Raw genomic sequence first — 17,897 nt, 5'->3', positions numbered from 1 at the left:
TTCGGAACCAGGAGCGTTTCTGGCATGGGATCTGCTGCCTAGAAGTGTTTTCTCCTTAACAGCCTCTTTCCCAGAGGAAAAGCACTCCACAGACAGGAAGATCTCTGGTTATAGGCTTAAAAACAAAGCAGAGAAGGTGTCACCGGAGCAAAACTAACCCTCAAAACCAATGAAGGGATCTCTGGAAGCATTGCTAGAAGAAATGAGCTAAGTTTTGGCTTTGGGTTTTTTTCTTCTTCTTTAAGTAATAAGCACACTGAATAAGAACAAAACAGACAAGGGTGCAAGTGTCCAAGGCCAGGTTGGACACAGGGGCTTGGAGCAAGCTGCTCTAGTGAAAGGGGTCTTGCCACTGCAGGGACTTGGAGCTGGATGAGCTTTAAGGTCTCTTCCAACCCAAACCATTTCATGATTATATGAACGAGAGAACACAGAAGAACAGTAGAACGCAACCGTTACCCAAAAGATGTAACAGGGCAGCTTTGACAGCATACTTTTCATGCCTCTTCCTATAAACACATCAGGTCTCATGAAACCCCATCTCACAGCCTCAAACAAGAGGGAAGGTCCAAGTCCAGCCCCGCTGTCCAAATTCCCTCTACCAGATCTCGTTAAAACTGCATTTATCCAGAGGAGGGAAGAGCACTCGGTAACATCTCCCCCATTTATCCCTAGCGAATTCTCACCTCCTTCTGCCTTTCCCTACCGACAAAACTCATTTCACACACAGAAGCTAGAGGCACTGCAGCAATGCAGGTCCTACATATTCAAAGAAACTGCAAGTACATCAGTAAGATACAAGCAAAACAGAAGTCCCTGCTAGTACCAAAAGGAAAATACAGACAGATGTAACCACACCATTCAATCCCTTTGATCACCGTGCCCATCATCAACCGCATGGTGATGGTCTCTCATAGACCTCCATCCATTCACCCAATGGTCTATACAAGCCAACAAACAATCAAATACCAACCAAGACCAAAACCCATCCACAACCCAAAGTCACCAAGAAGAGGTCACCTCAACATCAACTACCCACCTTGGTGGTGTCATCATGTGACCGCTGGTACCGTTTCCAGCGGCAGCCGTAGATCCCGGTCAGACAGGACAAACATAGCTGTGGCTCGTAGTACTGCAGCGGCTGGTGTTTAACCATGCTCCTTCCAGCCCCTCAGGAGCGGGGTATCAGAAATCCATCAGGTCCTGGGAGCGCCCTGCAAGAGGAGAAAATAAAAGGGGGGAAAAAAAGGAGGGGATTTAAGATGCTAAAGTAATATCTCAATGCATTAGAAAAGCAATTTAATAATTAACCGTGTCCTCTGGCTATGGAATGATCATCATTTCCAGCCCTGTCACCATCGCTGGTTTGTTACTCAACAAGAGGAGAATTATAGAATCACAGACTGGCTTGGGTTGGAAAGGACCTTAAGCTCATCCAGTTCCAACCCCCTGCCATGGGCAGGGACACCTCACACTAAACCATGGCACCGAAGGCTCTGTCCAACCTGGCCTTGAACACTGCCAGGGATGGAACATTCACAACCTCCCTGGGCAACCCATTCCAGTGCCTCACCGCCCTCACAGTAAAGAACTTCTTCCTTATATCCAATCTAAACTTCCCCTGTTTCAGTTTGAACCCATCACCCCTTGTCCTGTCACTGCAGTCCCTGATGAAGAGTCCCTCCCCAGCATCCTTGTAGCCCCCTTCACACACTGGAAGCTGCTCTGAGGTCTCCACGCAGCTTCTCTTCTCCAGGCTCAACAGCCCCAATGTTCTCAGCCTGTTTCAATTTGCAAGTTTCATTTCCTTGTGCAGTTTCCCCCACAGCACTAAAAGGAAATGGATTCACAGGAGGTATCAGTGGGGAAAGCCACAGCAGGACAAGAGCAGTAAGCTGGTAATTTGTAGCCCGGATGATTAGATTTTTATGAGTGACTGAAAAGTAAAGAACCAGAGCTCCTGCAAGCGCAACCTGAAAGTGGATTCAGAGACTTCTGCAAAGCTGAAACCCAGCCCAGCTAAGTCAATTTATCTTGAGCATCCTACGAAGCCTGCAAAACAGTCCCAGATGATGAACTCGCACTCCTGTGCGCGCTGGAAAAGGCAGATATTCCCTTCTCCCTTCACAAGCGCATCAAACTAGCACTCAGAGGGATGCAGAGCTGGATGCAGCCTTTACCCTGGCGAAAGATTCCCTCTCCACTAAATAGCATTCACTCCCAAAAGACCAGGCTGACCGCAGTGCAAGTGCTCCATTTGCCACGTGTGGAAACACGAGTTAATTTGCAGAGAACACCAAGTTGGGCAAGAGCATCGATCTACGGGAGGATATGAAGGCTTTACAGAGGCATCTGGACAGGCTGGATCAATGGGCCCCTCACTGCAAGAGAGACATTGAGGTGCTGGAGCAGGGCCAGAGAAGGGCAGCGGAGCTGGTGCAGGGCCTGGAGCCCAAGTGTGATGGGGAAGGGCTGAGGGAGCTGGGGGGTTCAGTGTGGAGAAGAGAAGGCTCAGGGGGGACCTGATGGCTGCCTACAAGTGCCTGAGAGGAGGATGGAGCCAGGAGGGGCTGGGCTCTGCTCCCAAGGAACAAGGGATGGGACAAGAGGAAACGGCCTCAAGCTGCACCAGGGCAGGTTTAGATGGGGCTGAGGAACAATTCCTGCCCCAGAGGGTGCTCAGGCATTGGAACAGGCTGCCCAGGGCAGGGCTGCAGTCACCAGCCCTGCAAGGGTTCACACCCCGTGGAGACGAGGCCTCAGTGCCATGGGGCAGTGGTGGCCTTGGCAGTGCTGGGAACGGTTGGACTGGATGAGCTTAAAGGGCTTTTCCAACCTGGTTGATTCTGTGATTCTATCACTATTTCAAGGGAAGGTACTTGGCTCCATCAATTACATGCTTTGTGCGTCAGAAGGCTTTTTATATACGTATATATATAGTTAGATGCTTGCTTTGTCTCCGCTGAGATTCATATCAAGAACAGACCAAGTAGTTGTGTGCTCTTACTAATTCATAGTCAGTGTGTGGGGATGGCAACCTCAAAGCAGATGTTTGCCTCTCTGATGGCATCACACAGCTCTCAGCTGCCCTCAACTCCTACCAGGGGTTTTCCACAGGTTCCTGGTACACATGAGTACACCCACAGCTGTGGTGGGGATAATCAGTGCGTTGTGAGTGATGCTCAACAGCAGCTTAGCTTGCAAAGCACTTGGCTTCCTTTCTAGAGCATGCATGATCTGTGGGCAGTAAGACAATTGCATCCTGTCTAGGGGAATCACTTCATTTCCTTTATATACAGCACCCCCAATGGGAAGGTCTTACGTAAAGCTATGAGTAACAACACCCTCACTGCATCAGCAAAGCAGGACAGGGCTTAAGGAGGTAGCCTAGCCACCTAAGAGCCTGTAATGGCCATGTCATAGAATCATGGAATTGGTTGGAAGGAACCTTAAAGCTCATCCAGTTCCAGCCCCCTGCCATGAGCAGGGACCCCTTCCACTAAAGCAGCTTGCTCCAAGCCCCTGGGTCCAACCTGGCCTTGAACACTGCCAGGGATGGGGCAGCCATATCCCATGGAAGGAAGCACCCAAGAATGGGGTTGACCATACCTTTCATTACAGCCCATGCGTAAGGGGATGCTGTGGGCATTGCAATCACTGTGGCTGAGGCTAGAAACGCCAGGGAGGACACAGACAGCTCAATCCTTCCAGTGTCCTTCCTTGTATCCATTTACACTCAGTGCTTCATGCTGACAGCTTAGGACAGCCTTGCCCTGACTTGCTCTATTCAGGACTCGGCATCCTCAAGGCAGACAGATCTTGCTACTTGGCAGTTATAGTTTCAAAGCCCACAGGACCATTACCAGAGCCCAAAACCCTCAGGTCCTCTGCTTTCCTCTAACACAAGCACACATAACACTGCTTTATCCTTCCAGCAAACCTCTCTATAATGCTTTTGGTGCTGCTCGAGGCCTTGACCCAGGCAGAAGACACGAGATGCACAGGACTTGCACATCAGCTCATTGCTGATCCACATCCCTACGTGGCTTTGCTCAGCTCATTGCTGATCCACATCCCTACGTGGCTTTGCTCAGCCCCTCAGGGAGAACATGCAGGACAGAGTCACAAGCACATCCAGTCTGAAGCCAGAGCTGTTTGCTGATCACATCGCCCCATGCTCTCCCAGCTCATCTGCCCCTAAGCGTTGCTGTACCACCTCCGTGGCCTCATGCTTGAGGACACCTCCCCGCCCGTGGTTCATCCCTTCTCATGCTATTTATAAAGCTCAGCATTAGTCACTGCACAAGTTGCTTCCTATCTTCAGCTTGTGTCTGCTTCAAGGTTGTCCCTACAAGATGAGTTTCCTGGTTTGCCTTCCCCATGTGCCGGCAGCACGCTACAGGCAGGAACAACTGTCAGTTAGAATAGGTCAGAAACACCGAGGCCATGCAAAGTTCGGTGCTATTTAAGGGTCTTGGACAAAGCTATTCTCTGCCTTGAAGATCCTAAGTGATGTCCAAGATGTTGTGGGATGTAAGTATGATGTAGAAGTTATTCAGATCCTATTAACAACTGCACTGCCAAGCCCCGTATCACCAACCTGCAAAGCTAGCCAAGCTACAGGCATTACAAGCAATTCTTCATGAACTGAACTCCAAAAGACAGCATCTCTCCTGATTCCCACCTCTTTATGAGAGCAGACAAACCATCTCTATGTGTAAAAGCTTTGACAATGTACTTGTTAGCCTACAAGAACTGTCTTGCAAGCTCAAACACCAGGAGCACACTCAAGCATCTTACCACTCCATTCTTCTGGGAAGGCCTTAGCTATAGTTCAAACACCTGGAGAAGCAATCCCATACACCAGCCACATGCATACAGGATGTCAAAGCCTGCAAACCCTGACTTTTCAAACCAAAATCCAATTCATCTGAAGTGCCAGGAGCCTGGAGCAGAGGCTGCCCTTCAGATATAATAAACCTGTGTTATAGATCCATCATCCCATTAACAAAGTTGATGCTCCAGCACTTTAGTCCCTAGCCGAAACTTCACAGCACAACTCACAGGAGGCCACTGGTAAGGCTGGGAAGAGAATAGGGTGAGTTTGGGCAAGCCCCACAAGTTAGGAGGTACATGAAGAGCTCTCTTCTTAGGGCTACCACCAGGATCCCTAAATCAACTTGTTCCAGATACCAACATCCCTCTCACAACTGCATATCCAAGGCTATCAGCTAAAGGCACGAACTTTGCTGCGCAACCAGAGATAGTGCAGGCACCAAAGCCTTTTCAAACAGCACTGCTTTAATAAGGTACAAACGCACTTCAGAATGGAGGGGGACCAGCAATTACTCTTCACCCTGAAGGTGAATCCCACCAAGAACACCAACAGCCAGGGTCGAGGCAAAAGCCTTGAGCTTGTTGTCCAGTTCTGAAGAGCCTCCCACAGCAGCATCTCCCAAACTCCTCGCAGCATGAAGGAGGGACATAAGTGTCCCCAGTACAAAAGGGCAACCAAACCAAAAGCACGCCTGCCCCCCAACGTGATCACCAGAAGGCACTGCTGGGAGGCTTTAAGAGCAGCTTAAAACAGCTAAACCACTAAAAACAACCAAGGGAAAACAGAGCTGAGAAGGCTCCATAAGCTAACAAGTGAAGCTCCCACCCAGGTTCCTCTCACTGAACCCCAACACAGGCCGATGCTAAGGGAACCTGTAGATTCAGGCTGCTCTCCATGGAAGCAGTCAGGAGAAGCACAAAGAGAAGAAATCCAAGATGACCTTAAAAGACCAGAACATTCCGAAACACAGTTGAATTGCAGGAGCCACAACCTGGAAGCCTAAAATCATTCCCTCTTCTCCATAAGGATCATAAGCAGATGCTTAGAAGCCCACAACGGAAAGGAAAGCACACAGAGCACCCATCCTCCCCACCGCTCGCACAGACACCTGAGTAGTAACAGGAGATGAAGGAAGAGACTGAAGCACAGCAAGGCAAGATGCTGCTCGAGAGAAACCCCACTGATACCATCTGCCTAGAGGTCCTTGCATGGCTTAGATGCTGGACTGAATACTTACTTCTCCTGCTTCCAGAAACAGATTTAACGGTGAGAAGCAGAAAGCCTGTGCCACCTTAGAATCACTGTTCCCATGACATCTACAGCTTTGAGGTGGAGAGAGCAGGCTATGAATGATTCAAGCCTCTGCTGGTTAGCATTACATACAGAAATGAAAACAGGAAGCAAGACAACATACATTAATTATTCACATTCAGCACCACGCACCAGAAGGGAGGGGAGGGATAAAACCCACACAAGCAGTCAACCTTGGCTTCAAAGACGCATCATCCACCAACGGCTACAGGCTTCTCCGAGCTGAATAACTGAGCTTGCCAGATAGTGTGGCCAGAAAGGAGGAGCAGGGTAGAATCCATCTGCAAATACAATGGGAGCATTTCCTGAAGGCTCCAGGATGCCTAATTAGCACACGCTGCATTCCTGAGATACTGGGCTGTAGGTATCCCTTACAGCCCCGTGACACGTTATTCCTTTCCAAAGGGCATCAGAGAGAAGAGAGACGAGGGAATTCAATTGCCAGATCTAAAAGGGAAGCTCTCTGGGGAGATTTGGCCTAAAAAACGTTGGGTTTTGTCTGGGTTAACTCCTCCAGCCCTGTAGCCTTAGAGCAATGTTCAAACCTGGAGTGGAGAGGGAACAGAGCAATCGGGACCGTTGTTAAACCACCTCAGTGCTATCATTTTAAGCAAGGGGAAGAGCAACAGCACAAGGCCTGAAGTGTTCTGAGTGAATAATGTGAATGAAGCCATGGAACAGCAGGTTTAAAAGCATCCAACCCTTCCATAAGGCTTGGTACAGTCTAAGCCATTCCCTCTGGGTTTTTATTCCTATCAACCCAGTTTAACGCAGGCCACACTGAGCTCACTCAGGATCCTGGGATAAGTCTTTTAATAGCCCAGAGACAAGCAGAGTAAAGCACATCCAGTGACACCATCCACAGCGCTGTTCTGAATACCCACACGGTGTGGTCAGCATGGTTTGGAGAAGCTGGAAGGAGATACAAGAGCTACAGGCTCCTGCCTGCCTTACCTTGACCTGCTGCCTTCAGCCATCTCCCAGATACTTTAGTTGGTTTGGTACAATGAGCACATAACTTCTTACTTGAGCCTGCAAACTACTCCTAAACTGGATCAGCACATCCAAGAAAGAGCTAAAACACAGCCAAGGATGCTTTGATTTCTGAAGTCTATGGAGATGCTGGGAAGTGCAAACCCAAGCACTTGGGAAGAGGAAGACGCCTCCTACATCTCCATCCATTGATATGTGGAGGACATTCATGGTCTTCCTACATCTCCATCTATCAAGACATGGCTGGAAAGACCCACCAAATGGAAAGCTTTGGCTTTCCATGGGGAGGCTCCCATGGTTTCAGAGGCATATTTGTTGGGAGAGTGAGGCAGATAACAGAAACACCATCACATGGGCAACCCCCATATTTAGAGAGGCCAAATGCCACTGCAGCAGCAGGCACACAAAACCAAGGTATCCCATAAAACCAGGCGCAAGGCAACTTACCCCACTTGCAATGCAAATAAATGCAGAAAATAGAGACCCTGAGGCTGTTTGAGATTTATCTTTTTTAGCTACCCCATTTTAACAGAGCTTTGACAAATTCGGCTGATTTCCACATTAAAAGAAGCTTTTTTTCCTCCAGGGGTGACTCATGGGATCACTCTCAGGCATCTCTGTACAACTTCTAAATCTCCATCCCTATTAAATCTTCCATCAAGCTAGTTATGCTTCAAACCTTGTTAAGCAAATAATTACCTATACCCATTAGGTGAGAACATCACTGCTAACCCATTATCCCTTCTGGTGTTCTTGTAAGCCTTCTTGTCAATTGTTTCATTAATTATACTGGAAAATCCTGATTTTCCTTAAGTACTTTCTAAACAATAGAAGTTAAGCGCTTCCAGAGCAAACCCTCTGGTTCTACACACAGAAAAAGAACTTCAAGGATCCTTTATTGCCAGAGCTAAAGAGATTTAAAGTATTAGAAGGAACTGATGTAAACTCTCGTGACTTCCATGGACTCTTCATGGTTCTCATAATCTTTAATATACTGAGCTCATCCCAAGTAACTCAATTTCACTTCCCCTGACTTGGAAGATGAAAATGGAAGAGGGACAATGTTTGCATCTGTTTAATAACAGAACAGCTCTTGCAGAGGGATGTTTGCTCCAGCCATTCCCACAGGAGGAAATCAAAATGCACACTCGCACACTGAGCAGTACTTTCCACAGTTTGTTGGCCCAAACCCAGAGCATCTCAACTTCCAAGATGAAGATTTCATTTCAAGGCAGGAGCGGTCTGAGAACACCCCAAAGCCATAAACAGCCTCATTGCTGAGATGATGCATTTCAGTGGTGGAAGGTGCCCAAGCGATGACCCCCCGACCACAGAATACCTCTGGATGACCCAACAGAGTTATTCTCTCACTGGGCTTATTCTTTCCAATGCCTTGTTATTTCCCACTGGAAACTGGGTTGGGTTAGAGCTCTCCCACTCACTTTTCCCAGGCTAAAACCATTCAGGTTTATATTGATAACACTGCAGAATCTCTGCACAAATACAAGCAGAAGATGGGTTAAAAGGCAAGTTGCCATTGTCTGGCAAACAGACAAAGATAATGTGCAGCAAAGTGTTCCTTGCTATGTGCATATAGAGTCATGGAATGGGTTGGGTTGGAAGGGACCTTAAAGCTCCTCCAGCTCCAACTCCTGCCACGGGCAGGGACCCCTTCCACTGGAGCAGCTTGCTCCAAGCCCTGTGTCCAACCTGGCCTTGAACACTGCCAGAGATGGGGCAGCCACAGCTTCTCTGGGCACCCTGTGCCAGCGCCTCAGCACCCTCCCAGGGAAGAGCTTCTGCCTAAGAGCTCAGCTCAGTCTCCCCTCGGGCAGGTTCAAGCCATTCCCCTTGGCCTGGCCCTACAGGCCCTTGGCCAAAGCCCCTCTCCAGCTTCCCTGAAGCCTCTTTAGGCACTGGAAGTGTATATACATGTAATACATAAGTGGAGTCTTTTGGCTGAGAATTGAGACAGGAGAGCACACATTGGCAAAACACCCTTGTCCTAAAGGCCAAGTGCTGCTGCCCCAGTGACAGAAAATAATGAGAAACATTAATAAAGTAAAAAAGCAAGTTAGGTTTACAGGCCATGTCTTGATCTACCACCTCCAAAGGGGAACATCGCTTTCACCCTGATGCCTGTTGTTGCCAAAACCCTATGACTACATCCTAATCCAGAGAGACAGCCCGCAGAGCCACTTTGATTCACAAAGTGGCAAGTGATGACCCAAATACTCAGGATCTGGCTGACGTGTAGCCCCTATGGGTCTGCCCTGTTGTTTATTGTTCTTCAAGTTCTCTTTCTTCCATTGAATGCTTTGAAACTAGGGCATGGTGTAGTTGGAGGGGTTGTATGCTTCCAGTTGATGAAAATTCAGACTTCAAAAGATAAACACTTCAAAGGGATTACAAAAGGGAAACTTAGACTTTAATCTCCCTAAATAAATAAGCAGTGTGTACTAAAGCCTTCTGCAATCCAACTCCTTAACGTTTTCCACGGGCTAAGGGGGTATATTGGCTGCCCAGCGTTTTGGAAGGGTTGAAAAGCAGAACAGGACACTGCAAAAACCTGTACAAGCATCTTATAGAGCAATAACCAAATGCAATCTCTGCTTTTGCTGTAAAACCTTGCAAGTCAAGGCCTCAATACAGCTCTGAAAAGCCAGCATAGGAGCATGGAAAGGTTTGGGTTGAAGGGACCTTAAGGCTCATCCAGTTCCAACCCCTGCCACGGGCAGGGACCCCTTCCACTGGAGCAGCTTGCTCCAAGCCCCTGTGTCCAACCTGGCCTTGAACACTGCCAGGGATGGGGCAGCCACAGCTTCTCTGGGCACCCTGTGCCAGCGCCTCAGCACCCTCCCAGGGAAGAGCTTCTGCCTTACATCCAACCTAAATCTCTCCTCTTTAACACCTGTGACAGTCAAAGCCATTGAGAAGGGAAAGGTTCTTGCCTCCCCTGATGCAGGGAAGCAACAAGTACCCATTAACACAGATCTCAACATTACTACTAACATGCTCCATTTTTGTCTGTGATGGCTGTGATGTTGGTCACACATTGCCTAACTTCAGGTTGTAACTGCACTTGCACATCACAGCACACTTATCCCACAGGCATGTCCTCAAGGAGATGATGCTGCAAGCTTAGAGCATTCCCCATTTAGTTCCATTTCTACCTAAAGAGCTTGCATTCGTGCATCCTCAAAAGACAGTGGGAATAAGGTTCTGCCATAACCCCAACTGCCAGATGTGATGTCCAAGAAGACAACCAAGCTGCTTGGTTTGTCTTGGCAGACCTCTAGAGACGGAAAGGGCACAAAATCCAGCTCACAGTCAGTTCCTATCCTTCCTAGAGAGATCTTCAGAAATGAAGACCCAGCAGATAACCAATGAGCGCTGACAAACACGTGCAAGGAACCCCATGAGCCTTGCCTGCCTGTTGACTGGAAATCAGTGCAACCAGTTGAAATGAGTTCCACTTCATGCCCAGCAGTTAGAAAGCCAGCAGAACGCTGGATGTAGATAGAAAAACCATGAGGATGCTCCACATGCTCTTACCTGGGGTGCTGGCTTGTCTAGAGAGCCCGAGAGTCACAGAAACAAGTAGTAATGCAGACCAAAGATTTCCCCTCAAAGGAGGCTAAAGTCACTTGGGACTGGGATGATAAGATGTCCAACATCTCCCAGGCTTCCCTAGCTGGAAAAGTCCACAGAGTCCACGCTATTTGCTTTGGAGTTGAATGGTTGATGACCTGAAGCACAACAGCTCTGAAAGCAGGATAATGCAGCAGAAGAGACCATCTTCCCAACCTCAGCTTCACGGTTAGCCCCAAGTGACCAAAACACAAACCGGGCTCAAAGCTTTTCCTTCTGTAGGAGTGGTTCTTGTGCAATAAACCTCTGTGGCTCACCAAGAGAGGGCTCAAAACATCGCTTCCCTTTTGCCTTGTTTGGCTCATTTCCTCTATTTTTAACAAGCCTTGTGAGCTTATCTCACACCTCCACTGTTCTTAAACGTAAGTAATAGCATAAAGAATCAGGTGAAACCACAAACAGGTTCTGAAGTTACTGGAAGAAGGAGGCAAAACACAGATGGAACATGAGGGCTCTTCATTAAGAGGAAACATGGGATACTTTTGGTCCCCTCTGCCAAAGACTTCCTGGCAACCCCAGTATGAAGGGAGTTTGATCTTCTGGGGGCTGATGAAAAGATGGGCAACAACTCATGAATCGCTCACATCTGCAAGTCTAAAGAGGTTCTTGGCTTTTAGAAGTAGCAAAGAGGAGTTTTAAGCAGCTCAAGAGATGTAAAACCCTGCTCTTCCTGGAAGAAAAAGCCAGCTATTAACTGCTACAGAGACAGATGGTTGGGGGAGTCCACAGTACCCAAAAGAAGCTAGAAAAATGCATTAAGGGGCATGGATAGAGCTGATTGCACCTTAGGGTAACTGGTAGGTCTGTAAAAACCTGCTTCCATCTCTGAGTCTATGTCATAGGGGAGGCCCAAGTTGGAGTACCCATAGAATAGCTTTGATTGGAAAGGACCTTAAGATCATCCAGTTCCAACCCCTGCCATGGGCAGGGACACCTCACATTAAACCATGGCACCCAAGGCTCTGTCCAACCCAGCCTTGAACACTACCAGGGATGGAGTGTTCACAGCTTCCTTGGGCAACCCATTCCAGTGTCATAGGAGAGCATCTCTTGTGCTTGACAGGAAAGGTCAGCAAACATTAGGCAAGATAAGCTCGCGTTCAGCAGGCACAGAAACATTTATGTTACAGCAATGGAATGATGATGAATCCAGTTGTAAGCAAAGCTGGAATGAAGCTCCCAGAGAACAGGGGGCAGGAGAGGAATATAGGAAAGAAAAAAAAAGAAGAAAGTTTGGAGGCCACATTAACAAGTTCACTCAGGCATCAGGAGGTGCTGATGCCTTAAATAGTAAAGTGATGAGGACATCCCAGCGCTGCTCAAAACAAGGTCTCTGAAACCCTAAGCTAAATCAACCACAAGGGATGCCAGTCACTCTGCTAAGGATTCCCTGCATTCAAGCAGCATTCCAGCCAGCAGGGATGGTGATGTTTGGGAAGAGGGAGGGCAGCAGTCAGGCGTTTCCATGTTGCAACAGTCAACTGTTTATGCCATTGCCGGTAACCGGTGGAGAGACCACAGGGAGGAACCTCTGGGTTCCAGCCAACACCAATGACAGAAATAGGCTGGGTGCAGAGGGTTTTTACCAGGCACCATCCTAAGTGCCTCCGACTTCCCCAGGCGCAGTGGCTCCAGTACATGTCTGGTCCTGAACGATCAGCGAAGCCAAGGAGGAAGACACGCGGCCGACGCTAAATCATCGCAGCACAGCCCTTCAGAGCAGTGATGAGCATTGCCTTGGCACCATGCCTGGTGGAGTCGCAGCAGGCCAGAAACATCCCGACCAGCACGCTTTGCTCAGCTCCTTTCCATCTCACTCTATCCCCAAGGAGCTCATGACCTAGTGGGAGGTGAGCAACCTGCTCTAGTGGAAGGTGTCCCTGTCCACGGCAGTGGGTTGGAACAGGACGAGCTTTAAGGTGTCTCCAACCCAACCCAATCTGGGATAATTCTATGACAATTCTATGATAAGAACACACCAATTAAAAGCTGGGGTAAGACAATGCAAGGGCCCAGACAACACCAGGAATGGCTGTTGATCTTATCAGAAGACATGGAAGAGGACGTAGCTGAACCACAGAAGCAGAGAGACATGTAGAAGAGCACCAAATACATCTGGGAGGAACTGGAAGGGTAGAGAGGCTGTGTCTGGACTAAAAGACCTCATGTGCAACCTCTGTTGCCTAAAGATCATATAAAGGAGAATGCACTGCGATGCTGGCATGGTCTGGGTGATGAAATCACATCAGCAGGGATGAGAACAGAGACAGCCAAGGCAAGAGAAGAAAGGAAAAGCCATCAGTGGAAGGAGACAGCAAGACCTAGGAAAGCACAGCTGGAGGCTGAAGGGGCTCAAACACAGACAAGATTGCAAGATGCGTAAGAAATTAAAAGGATTGCATAATATTTTTCCTCCCCACAGACTCCTTCACCAAGCTGTGAAACAGAAGTTTACCCCGAGCCTGATGCCTTTTTAGCGTGTGGTTTTGCTGAGGAATTAAGTGGAAACAGAGCTGGTTTTCAACATGCACACGCTGACAAGCAGTTTCCTTTACAGACAAGCTTCTCTCCCCTCCACCTCCCCGATGACCCTTTTCCTACACACACCCCTGAAGAGCTCACTGTAAGCACACATGAATTCTATCAGCTGGCCCTCCAAGGGGCAGGTTTAGTCCTCTCTGGAAGGCATTAGCAGCTAAAGCAGAAGTCTGTCCAACACGTTGCTGTAGAGGGCTTGTCATCTGCTTTCCCTAAGACGCATTCCGTGCTTCACTGCTGTAAACTTGGCTCAGGCCAGCAAGAAAAGGAGACCTGCATGAGCCACACCAACAGCACTCATCTCCAAAGGAGCAAAATGCCTCCACACCCCCTGCACACGCTAATTGAAACAGTAAGAGCGGGGAAAACACAACCAGCAAGCCTCACTTTACAATCGATACCCTGCACATCTGCTGTGCAACCGCTATCCCGAGAATTAAGCATGAATGTCTCCAGCTTAATGAGAGGTGGAAAGTCCTAGTTAAATGCATTACAAGCTTTTTATTTCCTATGATTGATTCCTTCCATACGGCTGCAAGACGAAACCAAGCTTCACTAAAAATTGCTCTTAAGCCAAATTAATGAAGGAGTAAAACTTGCTTTCACATACTTGCCGCTACCTCCCATTCTGCACACAGCCAGCACATGCAGCACCGAAGTACAATCACTGATCACATCCACAACAAGGCCTCCACATCTTCCAAGATGTCATTTCTCCTTCCGTTTCCAAAGCAAATATTCACTGCTCCGTAAGGGTTCGCAGGTCCTCTGTACCTCCCTTGTTCTACAAGCCAGACACCGTTTTGGCTTCCTACATTGAGGATGCATGAATCCATTTGATAAGACTCTAATCACACAGTAAACTCCTTCCTACTATAAGCACACTGGATGTGCTGTGGCCAAAGTAATCAAAAAGACGACAGGCAGCAGGATCTGGTGATGTGAAAGAGCAAGAAATCAATTCTGTCTCCATGATTTCAGAGATATTCTGACTCGTGGTTTTGTTTCCTTCTCATTGCAACTGGGCTGATTCAGAGCAATCAAAACAGATTACCTGACACTGGGAAGGCATTATAGGTATTCCCTTTTGGATAGAGCACACTCAAAAGCTATGAGCTTACTGAAGCAGCCCAGGAGAGCTCAATAATCAAAGATGGCCTGGGTTAGGAGATAAAAGGACCTAAAGGGGCTGCAGGAAAGCTGGAGAGGGGCTTGGGACAAGGGCCTGTAGGGCCAGGCCAAGGGGAATGGCTTGAACCTGCCCGAGGGGAGACTGAGATGAGCTCTTAGGCAGAAGCTCTTCCCTGGGAGGGTGCTGAGGCGCTGGCACAGGGTGCCCAGAGAAGCTGTGGCTGCCCCATCCCTGGCAGTGTTCAAGGCCAGGTTGGACACAGGGGCTTGGAGCAAGCTGCTCCAGTGGAAGGGGTCCCTGCCTGTGGCAGGGGTTGGAACTGGATGATCTTAAGGTCCCTTCAACTCAAACCACTCTGATTCTATCAACACCAGATGTGACATGAGCGCTGAAAGCAGAGGTACACGGTGGACCCATGCACCGCATCCCCCAAACCTGAAGACACCACTTCTGACTCAGGAAGGCTCTCAATGGCAGAGGCATCTCTGAAAGGCTGCACAAAGCCCACCCTTGGAGGTTTTGAAGACAAAGCTCTGAGAAAGCTGGTCTGAGCTCAGTGCTGACCCTGCTTTGAGCAGGGTGAGATGGAGCAGAGTCTTCCTGAGCTCCCCTCCCACCCAGGCAACCTGATGGGTCTAAGATGCAATGAAATATCAAGTGCCACCCACCGCAGGAGCCTCAGCTCCACAATGACAGGAACATCTGTTTGTGTTCAAGCAAGCAGCTACAGCACATCCTGGAAGCCCTTCCCATAAAGTGATTCCAACTTGAACGTGTTACCCCCCACAGCTATTCCAGTCTGAGAAGATAATCCCCTTCTCACGAGCTGTCAGGGCAGACGGATACAACTGGCTGTTTCCATTTCATCGCCTTCACTGCAGCTTTCTGATCACTTGAAAAACATGGCAACAAAAGGAATGATACATACACGACCCCCATCCCTTCCTCCATCCCTATTGCACAGCAAATACTGTGACTTCTGACCAAGGAAAGGCTAACACATCCAGTTTACCCCCTCCTCTCTTACAAAGATGCTCAACACTGATTTGTCTCGCTTTCCTAAAGCCTCCTTCCAGGTATTACTGGATTCTTTCCAGTTCTGGATGAATCTGTGTGTTCAATGCAAGGAGGGAGACAGGAGAGTTTCCTTCCCAGAGGGTTTACAAGCTCAGCCTCGGCACTGAGCAGTGAATGAAAACTGCATCTGAGGGAAGAAGTTGGTAACAAGAGGCAGGTTACAGCCACCCCATCACACAGGTACTCAACGCCAGGTAAATACTTGTCTTGACTGCTGATGTGCGTATTCTTTCACCACGTGGCATTGATCTTCAGTCCGACGTGAATAAGGATGAAGGGATTTTACTCTGTTTGCAGCAGCATAAACCTTACAGGAAAAGGGAATTTGCCCCAATTGACTTGGCAAGTGGTTGCAAGTCTCAAATGCTCCTGGCTTTCCAATGAGCATCTCAAAACACTGGCCAAGGTCACTGTGACTCTGACATTAGAAGTGGCACGTCAAAGGAAGGGGAGAGGGCAAAGGCAGGAAGGAAACTGCCCCTCTGTAGGTTGACTCCCACAGTTAACAGAGGATTCAGCCATTTCAAACCATTGCCTGGAGAGCCCTGTTCTAATCAAAACAAAACCCCTCCATCTGCCAGTTACATCAGCTACTATCTTGTTTTCCTTATAAAAGGGACCGGTCACAAGGGATTCATAAACTCATTTAGTGATGCAAATCCAAGACCTATTTGTCAAAGTGCTTTCAATCATTTTAGAGGGCTTTTAATACAATGAGCATTAACCCACTCCATCCCAGCACCCCCAGAATATAATCATCATTAGAGTGAAACAGGGACAGCTGTAGCCACGTTCCCTCCGCCCAGCCTCCAGTGAAACTCTACTCAAAGTTAAACAGGAGTTATTCAGGTAGTAAATCATAAAGAGGAGGGGTATCCTGTAACTTGTGCTGTCAGCCTCCCAGTATCTGAATCAGCCTTCCAGTACCTGAAGGGGGCTACAAGGATGCTGGAGAGGGACTCTTCATCAGGGACTGCAGTGATAGGACAAGGGGTGATGGGTTCAGACTGAAACAGGGGAAGTTCAGGTTGGAGATAAGGAAGTTCCTCCCTGTGAGGGTGCTGAGGTGCTGGCACAGGGTGCCCAGAGAAGCTGTGGCTGCCCCATCCCTGGCAGTGTTCAAGGCCAGGTTGGACACAGGGGCTTGGAGCAAGCTGCTCTAGTGGAAGGGGTCCCTGCCCGTGGTAGGGGTTGGAGCTGGAGGAGCTTTAATCTTCCTCCCAACCCAGACCATTCTATGAAATGCTGAGCATCACTGCTCATCCTTACAGCCATTGCTACATCTTTCCCCTTCCTTATTCACATCCATCTGGTGATTGATATCAGTCAGGCTAAAGTATTCAAAGCAAATTTGTGGCCAGGTCACGATGAGCCTGGGGTGTCAGGGGATGCTGGCTCTAAGTCCTCCATTGGGCATGCCTCAAAGCACTAATGCCCATTTAGGTCATTGAATATAATCCTCAGCCTCATGCTATAGAGACCATGCTCTTGAGGAAAGACCCCAAGGGGTCTATTAATACATAGCTATGCAATTTGTGGGCACTGCTTCCAGCCCAGAGCAGCTTATCCAAACATCTGGAGCAGCTGAGCACGAGCCCCACAGGAGCCCAGGATGAAAACAGCCCCAATGTTTCCCTTCCCCTTGCCGTAAAACATTCAGCTTTCTAGGAAAAGGCCTCAGAAAAAGGAGAGGCTGAAAGTTCATTTTTCTTAAGCACCTCTGTGACATGGCAGGGGGGGAAATAAGCAGGTTTTTAGCAGTGCAGAGTGCTCAGCAGTACAGACTGGATGTCATGTATGCGAACGTTCAGCTGGGGACAGTAAGATGTGTGATGTCAGGTCTACCTGCCACCACCATGTATAAGAAAACACAGGAAGCAAATAGAACAAACCACTGCTGAGGGGCCAAGGTGACAAAAAAAGGCTTTCCAGAACCTGAAAACCTGGAAGTGTTGCATTCCTTTCACGGATCCATGCCAAGGCAGCTTCCATACAGGAAAGGAGCTTTGGAGTGGTGCCTCTGCCTCCTGGCTATGGAGAGCACATCCCAAGGACCTGGCAAAAGGTGATGCTGTGTTCAGAAGCGACTTGGAAATAGGGCTCAGGAGAATGGAACATTTTTCCCTTTTCCCTCTCTTTCTAAAGGAATGCTTCCATGAAAGAAACCAAGCGCTTCACCACGTTGTAAAACAGCCTGAGGTTTACAGCCAAAATATGAGCTCCAAAAGAGTGTGGCTGCTCTAGAAGTGTCCTTTCCAGCATAAACCCCTCAGCTAGCGATGCTGGCCAAGCTGCTGTAAATAACCATTTTCTCCCTCTTTAACCCTGGTTATTAACTTTCAGCTTTCTAAGCAATTT

General features: G+C 48.5%; 2 protein-coding genes across 8 annotated transcripts in view; one reads left to right on the top strand and one right to left on the bottom strand.

The window, feature by feature from the left end:
• GDPD5 (glycerophosphodiester phosphodiesterase domain containing 5) overlaps nucleotides 1-17,897 on the bottom strand; it is a 163,642-nt gene that overhangs the window by 104,105 nt on the left and 41,640 nt on the right. For all 7 annotated transcript variants that reach the window (XM_062639166.1, XM_062639168.1, XM_062639167.1 and 4 more), the window contains exon 2: nucleotides 1,040-1,214. In XM_062639166.1, the coding sequence (XP_062495150.1) occupies nucleotides 1,040-1,156 (117 nt within the window). In that variant the 5' untranslated portion in view covers nucleotides 1,157-1,214. The remainder of the gene's footprint in view (nucleotides 1-1,039; nucleotides 1,215-17,897) is intronic.
• The window catches only part of SERPINH1 (serpin family H member 1), a 90,904-nt gene continuing 87,101 nt past the window's right edge, over nucleotides 14,095-17,897 (top strand). Inside the window, exon 1 of the mRNA XM_062639197.1 lies at nucleotides 14,095-14,100. The gene's annotated coding sequence lies outside the window, so the exon portion shown is untranslated. The remainder of the gene's footprint in view (nucleotides 14,101-17,897) is intronic.

Source organism: Pezoporus occidentalis, unplaced genomic scaffold (genome assembly GCF_034315485.1).
Source record: "Pezoporus occidentalis ecotype Australia unplaced genomic scaffold, CSIRO_AGI_Poc_V1 ctg6, whole genome shotgun sequence".
In the NCBI taxonomy this organism is placed as follows: domain Eukaryota; kingdom Metazoa; phylum Chordata; class Aves; order Psittaciformes; family Psittacidae; genus Pezoporus; species Pezoporus occidentalis.
This window is presented reverse-complemented; position numbering and strand designations above follow the sequence as displayed.